Genomic DNA, 12718 nt, shown 5'->3' with positions numbered 1-12718 from the left:
CTGTGATAGTGATGAACTGTTATCCCTACGGTACCATAAGCCCAAATTAACTCTTCCTTCTATAAATTGCCTTGGCAATGTTGCTGTATCACAGCAATAGAAAAGTGACTAATATATCAATCAGGCAGTCAACCAATGCAACCATTCACTCAAACACGAGACAGAAGTTAATTTTAAAGAAAACTACAAGCAACTCCAAAGTCTTCTGGTTTTGTTACATACTGTAATAACCTTGAAAGCTATAAAACATACCTTTTTATCACATTTTTCACAATGATATGCATTTGCACCTTCTAATAAATCTCCCTTGATATACTGTTCCAAAGAATCAAGAAGATTTTGGTGATTTCTAATGTCTACATTCAGAGTTGTAAAAGATTCTTCACACTCATACCTAAAAATATCAGGAAACAAAGGAATTTAAGTTTAAAATCTTTTTGTCTTGGTCATTATTCTACTTCAGTGAAAAGACACCATGACCAAATCAGTTCTTAAAAAAAGAAGACGTTTATTGGGTTTGTTTAAGTTCAGAGGCATAGTCCAGTGTTGTGAATGAACATGGCAGCATACATGGCACTGGTGCATAGCTGAAAGCTCTTTCTGGTCCACAGGCTGAGAAAGTGAGATGGCACTGGGTCTGGCTTGGCCTTCCGAAACCTCAAAGCCATTAATCCCAGCATTGAGCAGACAGATGCTGGTGAACTTGAAGCAAGCCTGGTCTATGTAAATAAAGTCTAGGCCAGCACACTAGATAGTAAGATCAAGCCCCAAAATAAATAAGTAAAAATGAAAATAAAACAAGAAAATTATTAATGATCAGGCTTAGCAGTTAAGAATACTAGTTTCTTTTGGAGAAGACCTCTTTCAATTCAGCATCCATAAGGCATTCTACAACCTAGTAGTCAAAAGAGTGTTAAGAGCAATGACCCCTATTTTTGTTTATTTTATTTTCAGGTAGGGTCTTTCTACTAGTCCTGGCTATGTCAGTACTTGCCACGTAGACTAGGCTAGCCTTTAACTAACAAAGATACATCTGTCCTGCCTCCCAAATACTGGGACTAAATGTGTGCACAGTTATACCCAACTCAAGCAATTTCTCCAAGTTGTTAGCCCCAAGTAGCAAAGAAGTCAAATCCTTGGTAAACAGGCAATACAAATAATGCTTTAAGCACATCATTTGAAAAAAAAGATAAATTAGTATCTAACTGAAGGTGTTGAGAATAAGTGATTAATGAATTCTAAAAACTCTGTACCTCTATATCACCCCTTCCAGGGTCTGGACTAATGCTCTAAAAACTCCTATGAGTCAGCCTTGAATAAACTATCCAACAAAGCTATTAGCCAACAAAAGATTTGAAAAGAAAATTATTCCATGATAAAACCAAATTTAATCAGTATTTATCTAATAATCAAGTTTTACAGAAGACAGTAGGAAACATCAGTCTGTAAATGTTAACCATACCCCAAAAGACACAAATAATCCCATAGTATAGTAATAAGGGTAGGAGTGAGAGGACCACACTATGGAATAAAATAAAAGGACCAAGAAATGCTACCTATTAAAGACCCCCAATTTTAATGCCTTCAATTTGCCAATAGAAAGACATAGACTAGTAGACTGGATTAGAAAACAGGATCCCTCCTACTGTATCCACAAATTACACCTTACCATTAAGGACAGAAATCACCTCAGGGTAAAGGATGGGAAAACATTTACAAGCAAAGGCACCCATAGAACAAGCCATGTAGCCATTTTAATATCTGACAATATAGGCTTTGAATAACAACTTAGCAGAAGAGACAGAAGGAACACTACATAGTCATCAAAGAAAAAAAAAGCCCACCATGAGGACACTAGAATTCTTAATACCTGTGCAACAACAACAACAAAATAAATAAAAAAATAAATTCAAACAACAAAAAAGTCCACCGAACAAACAAAAATACAAAAAACCCCACAAACCACTTAAATACATATTAATTACAGATAACATAATTATTGACCCTCACTGATAGTGGGAAACTTCTCTACTCCACTCTCTCCAATAGACAGGCCATTTAGACAAAAACTAAACAGAAATTCTGGCACTAAGTCACATCTTAAACCAAAAAGACCTGACTAATACTTGCAGAATAGTCAAACACAAAGGAATATACCTTCTTCTCAGAGGCTCAATAAACTTCCTCTAAAACTGAATATTTACTCAAACATACAGCAAGTTATCCGCAGAAAAACATAAAATTGAAATAACAAGCTGTATCCTATTAGCCTCCATGGATTAAAGTTGCAAATCAACAAATGAAAGAATAGAAACCCATAAAAACCGAACACCTCATTACTGAGTAATAAATAGGTTAATTCAGAAATCAAGAAGAAAATTAAAAGTATTTTAGAATTGAATGAAAATGAAAACATAACCTGCCCAAACCCATGAGATACAGTAGAAATGGTTCTGTAACATGAAATTGGAGAGATATCTCATATTAAGTAACTTTATACATGAAGGTCTCAAACAGTGTTTCTCAACTTTACTAATGCTGCTACCCTTTAATACAGTTCTTCATGTTGTGGTGACCCACACTGATAAAACAATTCCTGTTGCCAGGCGGTAGTGATACATGCCTTTAATCCCAGGAGGTAGAGGCAGGTGGATCTCTTTGAGTTTGAGGCCAGCGTGGTCTACAAGAGCTAGTTCCAGGACAGTCAGGGCAGTGACGCGGAGAAACCCTGCCTCATCCTCCCCCCATCTCAAAAAAATTTATGTTGTTATTTCATAGCTGCAATTTTGTAGTATAATACTGCTACGCAGGATTGTCTAATTGTATATATAACCATACGGGACTGAGGGAAACAAATGGGAAAGGAATGAGTCAAATTATCTTGATTTGCATATGATATGACAGTATATATATAAAAAATCCTAAAAGTTCTAATGGGGAAATCCTATAACTGATAAACACTTCCATAAAACAAACATGGCACAAAATTAACACAGAGAACTGAGTAGTGGACAAATGGCGGACTGGGGAAAAATCAGGGAAACAATACCCTTAACAATTGCTCCAAACAAAAAAATAAATCTTAGGGTAAATCTAACTAAGGAAGCGAAAGACTCGTACGATAAAAACTTCAAGTGTCTGAAGAAGATATCAGAAGCTAAAAAGATCTCATGTTTATGGGGTGGTTGGTTAACAGTAAAAATGACCATTCTACTTAAAGGAAATCTATAGGTTCCCTTTAATCCTCATCAAAATTCCAACACAGTTCCTCATAGCTCTCAAAAGGACAGCTTCATATGCAAACATAAAAACTCAGGATAGACAATCCTGAATAATAAAAGAACTGTAAAAGTTATCACCATCCCTGATTTAAGGCATGGTATTAACACCCCCCCCCCCATACCCACAAGAAACATTGACTAATGGAATCAAACTGAAGGTCAAGATGAAAATTCAAACACTCACAGACATCTGGTCTTTAATTAAGAAGCCAGAAACACAAACTGAAGGAAAAAACTCGCACCTTCACCAAACAGTGCTGGTGAAACAGGATGTCAGCATTGCAAGATGTGATCCTAAGTGCTGGGATCACACACACTTGGGATCTCATGCCTTTAATTCCAGAAACGGAGGCATATCGAGACAGGAGTGATACGGTAGGACAGAGAGAGGTACATGAGGAGATGACAAGAGCTCACTGGAGCCTGTGGTTTGGTACAGACACTGTGCAGTCTAGCCAGTCTGAGGACTGTCCCTTTGGGCTGAGCATTAGCAGAGGTAAAATGTCTCTCTAGTGGCTTACTGCTCTGCTTCTCTGATCTTGTGCTTTAATTCCTGTATCTGACTCTGGGTTTTGATTAATTAAGATCAATTAAATTTGTACTACAAAAGGTCAATATCTAAAAATACATAAATAACCAGAAAAAGACATGAAGAAAACAAACAAAAATCAATTAAAGACAGATACAGAAGTAAAATGTGTAAGAATATAAATAAAAATGTTAATATCTGCAGTCAGCTGCCAAGTTTGGTAGGTCAGCACTCTAGAGACAGAGGCAGGCAGATATCTGGTTCAAGGTCAGCCTGGTCTGTAGAATGAGTATTAGGACAGGAATAACCAAACGGAGAATCCCTGTCTCAATCCCACCCCCGCAAATCAGCAATATTCACCTCAAGACATTGATACTCATCTTACACCAGTAACAATGAAATATCAATAAAACAAATAATGGCTCACATTACTGAGGATGTGGAGTAAGTCATGCAAACTTGTACAGCCACTATGGAAATCAATATGGTGGTTTCTTGGGAAGATGGGAATCAATTTATCTCAGGATCCAGCTATACTACTATTGGTATAGTCCCAAATGATGCTAAATCCCAAGACACTTCTTCATCCATGTTCACTGCTGCTTTATATAATATTCATAATATCTATATGTTAGAGCCATCTAGGTTCCCATGAAGAAATGAAGTAATAAGGGCGGCAGGGCTGCGTTCTCAGCACCCCCGGCCGCCTGCCCGGCTAGCTTATGCCCAAAATAATTACACAGACACTGTATTCTTTTAAGCACTGCTTGGCCCTTTAGCTCTAGCACTTACAGGCTAATTCTCACATCCCGATCAACCCATCTCTAATAATCTGTGAGAACCGGTCTTACCGGGAAGATTCTAGCCTAGTCCATCCTGGGTCGGAGCTTCATCCCAGGAGCGGGGCATGGCGTCTCTCTCTGAGGCGTCTGCTCCAGAGAGGAGAGCTGTCGAGACTCTGACCTCACTTCCTCTTCCTCCCAGCGTTCTGATCTGTTTACTCCACCTACCTATGTCCTAACCAATAAAATGGGCCAGGGCAGTTCCTTTATTAGCCAATGACCTTCCTCCATCATTTCCCCTTTTTCGGTTTAAACAAAAAAAAAAAGGCTTTAACATAGCAAAATTACATATAACAAAACAGTTATCAAGTAAAAGTTACAATAATCTTTATCATAACTAAGGAAAACTATAACTATAACTAACTATTCTTAACTCCATCAAAGACTCCAGAAAGATACACTACTACCTAAGCAAACAAGAAAAAAGCAACTTTCAAACTCTAGAAATGACAGAGACATCTCGCTGCCTGGACAGTCACCCAAAGTTCCTCTGTACCGTTGGGGCATCCATCTTCAGCCTTCAGGCCCATGGTATCCAGCAGACATTTCCATAAAGCAGGAAAATTCAAAGTCAGTTCAGTCACTATCTGTTGTGTCCTGCAGAATGTCTTGCAGACTCTTTCATGAATCAGGAACCCTGAAAGATCATCTCACCTTAGGCAAGTTCAGTAGTCCTCTCTCTGTGGGTTCTGTGTCCAGTTTATGCAATAGTCCAGGCAAGAGCAGTTTCTTGCCCAAATGGCTATCAAAACTCCATAATGAGCCTCTTCGATGCCCATCTTCCTCTTGAAGTAGATTGGTGCTGCCAGGAGCAGAGTGTCTCATTGTCATGAAAAGTCCTCAGTTATTAAAACATTAAATGTCCTATTCTGTAATCTTTGAAAGACATGAAGAATGTCTATCTAACTGAAATACATCTCTATATATCTAGAAAATCTAACTAACATGACTACAAGCTTTACTATTATCGATGATTATCCATTAACAACCTATATTTCTTAATTATACAGTACATATTTAAATGAACTACACAATCACAATACCTTAATCAGAAACACTTATACATATAACAAAATTGACCTTAAATCTCTATCAATAAAGCAAAATCTATACTAATGCAAATTATTCATATCTATATCATATCCCCCTTTAAATGTAAAAGAACGTTTATAAACCATATTTGGGAACATGGGCGCAGTTTTTTCTCTCCAAACTGCTTCCTGCTGAATGGGGGCGTCGTTAATTAGGTCTTTTATGGTATAACCTGTGTGCTAGTTTCATCTCAGTTGGCAGTTGAGCGAAGTAAATTTTCTGAAGATGTTCACTGCAACCCTTCAGGAGGGCGTGGTCCATCATACCAAATCGGAATAGAAGAAATGAACAGGGTCTCATCCTCTGTGAAAACAAAATAAGGAACTCTTTTCCAAAGTATCATATCCTTAGATCCAAATTCAAGATATCTATGTTGGATTAGTTCAGCAGTATTTATAAATAAATATCTTTTAGCAGCTGTTGCTCCTTCCTCAGCATTCAAATAATTCAAAGAGAGCATAATAGCATACAGTATCAAGATTCTCTGTGTATTTTCCATCTTTGTTCGTTTTATTTTAACCTCTATTTTGTTTATTTTTACTTTTAACTTTTTGCTTTTTGAGATAGGTTCTCTGTATCTTTGACCTGAAGTAACTCTGTAGACCAGGCTGTCTTTCAACTCTCAGAGATCCGCCTGTCTCTGCCTCCCAGGCATTCGGGATTAAAGGTGTAAGCTACTACACCTTGAACTCACAGAAATCTGTTTGTCTCTGCCTTCTAGGCACTGGGATTAAAGGCGTGTGCTACCACACACAACAACTCTCTTTTTTTATGTTTTTTACTTTAAGAACTTTAACTTTTAGTCTGCATATATTTTTAACACTCTGTAAACCATTTAAAAATTTTCTTTGTCTTTGAATCTCTCTTTACTGTATATCTCTCTTTTTTTTTGACCACATGAATCTTTAATTTACCAAGCAATCTCAGTAGGATTAAAGGCGTGGCTTTGCCAGCTAGATCCAGTCCATTCCTTAGCTTTTCAGCCTCATGGCTGATATACAGGCTGTAGCCATGTTTACTGCCACAACTGTATGGCATTTTAAGGTCCCTGCCAGCAAGTGAGCTACAACAGACAACACTCAAGTCCTCTCTCTAGGTAGCCGGCCCTCCTGCCTCAAACAGTCAGAGTTTGCCCTGGCAGGATGGCCCAGAAAGCCGGCATTTTTAAACAACAGGTTTTTTCCTGTTGTTGCTGAAAACCGAAAAGCATGTGTTCAGCTTTTCGTCAACACCATTTAAGTGTTTCGTGGCAGGACTTCTTAATGAGCTGCAGGCTTTGCAGCTAAAGTTGAGTCAGGAAGCTTCTCTTAGAAGAAAGCGCATGCTTGCCTCTAACAAGCAGAGCAGACCCGAGAACACAGCAAGTCTAGTTGTCATCAAACAAATCGTAGCACTTTACTCCAAATGCTCTATTCAAAAGCTCTGTCTCCTGTAGGAGCCAGACAGAGATCACAATGGCAGCACAGCCCCAGGAAGTCGCGCTTTAAAATGACACAGCATTTTTTCTGCTATTGTTGCCGAATCAGGAAATCTCTCTACAGCATGCCACCAACAAACAGCAAAAATCTGTGTTAAACTCTCTCTCCCTTATTTTTAAGCCTTCTCAGGTTTTTTAAGTGGATTTAGTCCATCACGTGGGGCGCCATATGAAGTAATAAGGGCGGCGGGGCCGCTCCCCCAGCACCCCAGCCGCCCGCTCAGCTAGCTTATGCCCCGAAATAACAACACACAAACTGTATTCATTTAATCACTGCTTGGCCCTTCTGCCCTAGCCCTTACTGGCTAATTCTGATATCCCGATCAACCCATCTCTAATAATCTGTGAGAACCGGTCTTACCGGGAAGATTCTAGCCTAGTCCATCCTGGGTCGGAGCTTCATCCCAGGAGCGGGGCATGGCGTCTCTCTCTGAGGCGTCTGCTCCAGAGAGGAGAGCTGTCGAGACTCTGACCTCACTTCCTCTTCCTCCCAGCGTTCTGATCTGTTTACTCCACCTACCTATGTCCTAACCAATAAAATGGGCCAGGGCAGTTCCTTTATTAGCCAATGACCTTCCTCCATCAAAGAAATAAATAGAAAATGTGGTATATTTATTTACTCAATGGAATATTATTCAGCTGGTAAAAATGAAATTATAAAATTTTCAGGGCCAACCCACCCTGTCCCCAAACACGCCTTTTCGCCTACCTGGTCCTTGGAACCCTGCAACACAGCCTGCTACAGCACCCACAAGCCCAGACAGAGGGATGCCCCACGCTCTGCTCTGGGACCTTCCCATTGGGACACAACCTTGGAGTCCCTCCCAAACTCTCTAAGCTTTTCTAGACAGCCAGCAGATGTGTTCCTGCTGCTGGGCTTTCCCCCAACCCACCCTGCCCCCAATGGCTCACAAACAGGAACTACAGAGACAAGTATAACCAAGAGAATACAAGAGATAGGAGAAAGAATCGCAGGCGCTGAATATATTATAGAGGAAACAGACTCACTGGCCAAAGAAAACATTAAATCGAACAAATTCTTAACACAAAACGTGCTAAGATGTGGCTATCCTAATATCAACAAAATGGATTTCAAACTAAAATCAATAATAAGAGATGGAGAAGGATAATTTATAACAGGAACAACTCATTAAGATGAAGTCTCAATCCTGAATACCTACGTATGTAATATAAGAGCACCCACATATGTAAAAAAAAATCACTAAAACTTTAATCACATATAAAACCCCACACACTAATAGTAAAAGATATCAACACTCCTATCTCGCCAATGAACAGGTCAACCAGACAGAAACTTAACAGAGAAATAAGAGAATTAACAGATGTAATGGATCAAATGGACTTAACAGAAACCTATAGAACATTCCACCCAAAGAGAAAAGAATATACCTTCTTCTCGGCACCTCATGGAACCTTCTCTAAAATTGATCACATACTTGTTATCAAAGTACACATTCTAGACGCAAAGAAATTGGAGCAACTACCCGTGTCTTATCAGATTGTCAAGGAGTAAAGTTAAAATTTAACAACAATACTACCCCCAGAGAGTCTACAAACTCACTAAAACTGAACAGTCAACTACCGAACTACTCCCAAGTCAAGGAAAAAATAAAGAAATTAAAGTCTTCCTTGAATTCAACGAAAATGAAGGCACAACATACCCAAACCTATGGGACACTATGAAAGCAGAGCTAAGAGGAAAGATCATAGCACTAAGTGGCCACTTAAAAAAAACAGAGAAAGCACATATTGGAGACTTAACAGCCCACCTGAAAGCTCTAGAAAAAAATGAAACAGACTCGCCTAGGAGGAGTAGATGACTGGAAATAATCAAACTGAGGGCTGAAATCAACAAAACAGAAACACAGAAAACAATAAAAAGAATCAATGAAACAAAGAGCTGGTTCTTTGAGAAAGTAAACCAGACTGACACACCCTATCCAAACTTATCAAAAGGCAGAGAGAGAGAGCAACCCAATTAACAAGATCAGAAATGAAAAAAAAAAGGGGGGACATAACAGACTGAGGAAATTCTGAACATCATTAGTTCTATGAAAGCCTGTACTCCACAAAATTGAAAAATGTAAAAGAAAAGGACATTTTTTTACGTAGATACCATATACTCAAATTAAATCAAGACTAGGTAAGCAATTTAAACAGAATTATAAGTCACAAGGAAATAGAAGCTGTCATCAAAAACCTCCATCCAAAAAAAAAAAGCCCAGGACTGGATGGTTTTAGTGTAGAATTATACCAGAAATTCCAAGAGCTAATACCTATACTCCTTAATGTGTTACACACAATAAAAACAGAAGGGTCATTGCCGAACTTTTTTTTTTTTGAGGCTACAGTTACCATAGTTACAGTTACCATATAAAGACTCAACCAAGAAAGAGAATTACAGACCAATCTCACTCATGCAAAAATTCCCAATAAAATACTGGCAAACTCAATCCAAGAACACATCAAAAAAAATCATCCATCATGATCAACCAGGCTTCACCACAAAGATGAAGGGCAGGTTCAACATATGAAAATCTATCAGTGTAATCCATCAAATAAATAAATTCAAAGAAAAAAACTGTAAGATCATTAGATGCTGAAAAAGCTTTTGACAAAATTCAGCACCCCTTCATGATAAAGGTCTTGGAGAGATTAGGGATACAAGGATCATATCTAAATATAATAAAAGCAATATACAGCAAGGCAACAGCTAACATCATATTAAATGGAGAGAAACTCAAAGACATTCTACTAAAATCAGGAACATGACAAGGCTGTCCACTTTCTCCATATCTCTTCAACACAGTACTTGAAGTTCCAGCAACAGCAATAAGACAACGCAAGAGATCAAGATGATTTAAATTGGAAAGGAAGAAGTCAAACTTTCATTATTTGAAGACAATATAATAGTGTACATAAGTGACCTCCAAAACTCTGTACCAGAGAACTCCTACAGCTGATAAATACCTTCAGTGATGTGACAGCATACAAGATTAACTAAAAAAAATATCCCTCTTATACCCAAAGGATAAAGAAGCTGAGAGGGAAATTAAAGAGACATTACCTTTGACAATAGTCACAAATCACATAAAGTATCTTGGGGTAACTCTAACCAAGGAAGTGAATGACCTATTTGACAAAAACTTTAAGTCTTTGAAGAACGAAACTGAAGAAGATACCAGAAAATGGAAAGATCTCCCATGCTCTTGCATAAGGATCAACATAGTAAAAAAATGGCAATTCTACCTAAAGCAATCTAAAGAATCAATGAAACCCCCATCAAAATCCCAACACAATTCTTCACAGACCTTGAGAGAATAATAATCAACTTTATATGAAAAAACAAAGAACCCAGAATAGCCAAAGCAATCCTATACAATAAAGGAAATCCCAGAAGGATTACTATGTTTGACATGAAGCTCTATTACAGAGCTACAGTAATGAAAACAGCATGGTATTCACATAAAAACAGAGATGTTGACCAATGGAATCAAAATGAAGACCCAGCTATTAGCCCATAAACCTATGAACCTCTGACTTTTGACAAACAAGCTAAAAGTATACAATGGAAAAAAGAAAGCATCTTCAACAAACGGTGCTGGTATAACTGGATGTCACCCTGCAGAAGAATGAAAATAGATGCATATCTATCACCGTGCACAAAACTCAAGTCCAAATGGATTAATATTAATCTGAACACACTGAACCTGACAGAAGAGAAAGTGGGAAGTAGTCTACAACACATGAGCACAGGAAACCACTTTCTAAGTATAACCTCAGTAGCACAGACAATAAGAGCAACAGTGAATAAATGGGACCTCTTGAAACTGAGAAGCGTCTTTAAATCAAATGACACAGTTAAGAAGACAAAAAGGCAACCTATTGAATGGCAGGAGATCTTCACCAAATTCACATCAGACAAAGGTCTGATCTCCAAAACATATAAAGAACTCAAGAAATTAAACATTAAAATTCTAAGTAACCCAATTAAAAATGGTGTACTGAACTAAACAGAGATTTCTCTACAAAAAAGTTTCAAATGGTCAAAAGATACTTAAGGATATGTTCAACTTCCTTAGTATCAAGGAAATGCAAATCAAAACAACTTTGAGATACCATCTTACACCTGTCAGAATGGCTAAAATGAAAACACTAATGATAGCTTAGGCTGGAGAAGATGTAGAGCAAGGGCAACTCTCATCTACTGCTGGTGGGAATGCAAACTTGTGCAACCACTTTGGAAATCAGTGTGGCAGTTTCTCAGAAAATCTGGAATCAACCTACCTCAGGAACCAGTAATACCACTCTTGGGAATATACCAAAAAGATGCTCAATCATACTACAAAAGCATTTGTTTGACTATGTTCATAAAAGCATTATTTGTAGTATCCAGAACCTGGAAACAACCTAGATACTCCTCAACGAAAGAATGGATAAAGATATTGTGACACATCTATACATTAGAGTACTACTCAGTGGTAAAAAACAATGACATCTTGAATTATGCACGCACATGGATGGAATTTGAAAACACTATCCTGAGTTAGATAAAAGACCCAAATACATGAATATTGTATGTACTCACACATCAGTGGATACTAGCCATAAACAAAGGACTTTGAGCCTATAGTTCATGATCCTAGAGAAGCTAAGTAATACGGTGAAGCCAAAGAAAAACATATATAGATTCACCTGAAAATTGGAAGCAGACAAGATCGCCTGACAAAATTTGGGGTATGGAGGTGGGGGGGGGGGTAGTAGAAGAAAGAGGGAAGAGGGGAGAAGAGGAGAGCTTGAGGGAATGGAGATGGAGGAAGGACAGATATGAGAACAAGGAAAGAGATATCCTGATTGAGGAAGCTATTTTGGGGTTAGCAAGAAATCTGGCTCTAGAAATACTCCCAGGAATCCACAAGGATGACCCCACCTAAGACTCTAAGCAATAGAGGAGAGGGTGCCTGAACTGGCCTTGCCCTGTAGTCAGACTGATGATTATCTTAAATATCACCATAGAACATTCATCCAGTAACTGATGGAAACGAGACAGAGACCCCCATCGGAGCACTAGAACCTGGAAACAACCTAGATGTCCATCAATGGAAGAATGGATGAAGAAAGTGTGGAATATATACACATTAGAGTACTACTCAGCGGTAAAAAACAATGACTTCTCAAATTTTGCATGCAAATGGATGGAAATAGAAAATACTATCCTGAGTGAGGTAACCCAGACCCAAAAAGATGAACATGGGATGTACTCACTCATAATTGGTTTCTAGCCATAAATAAAGGTCAGTGAGTCTATAATTGGATATCCTAAAGAAGCTAAATAAGAAGGTGAACCCAAAGAAAATCATATAGCTATCCTCTTGGGTAGGGGAAGTAGACAAGATTGCCAGGCAAAAATCAGGATCTTAAGGGTGGGGGGAGGGGGGTAAGGGGAGAAGGGGAGAGATAAGGTAGAAGGGTAGGA

General features: G+C 38.4%; 1 protein-coding gene across 1 annotated transcript in view; it reads right to left on the bottom strand.

Annotated features, from left to right (window-relative positions):
* The window catches only part of LOC121437306 (probable ubiquitin carboxyl-terminal hydrolase FAF-X), a 153978-nt gene that overhangs the window by 12926 nt on the left and 128334 nt on the right, over positions 1–12718 (bottom strand). Inside the window, 1 exon segment of the mRNA XM_041637168.1 lies at positions 253–394. Within this exon segment, the coding sequence (XP_041493102.1) occupies positions 253–394 (142 nt within the window).

This window comes from Microtus oregoni, unplaced genomic scaffold, assembly GCF_018167655.1.
Source record: "Microtus oregoni isolate MIOR12 unplaced genomic scaffold, Mior012 000051F_ref0000332, whole genome shotgun sequence".
Classification (NCBI taxonomy): domain Eukaryota; kingdom Metazoa; phylum Chordata; class Mammalia; order Rodentia; family Cricetidae; genus Microtus; species Microtus oregoni.
Note: the sequence above shows the minus strand (reverse complement) of the source record. Positions and strands in the feature narration are given on the sequence as shown.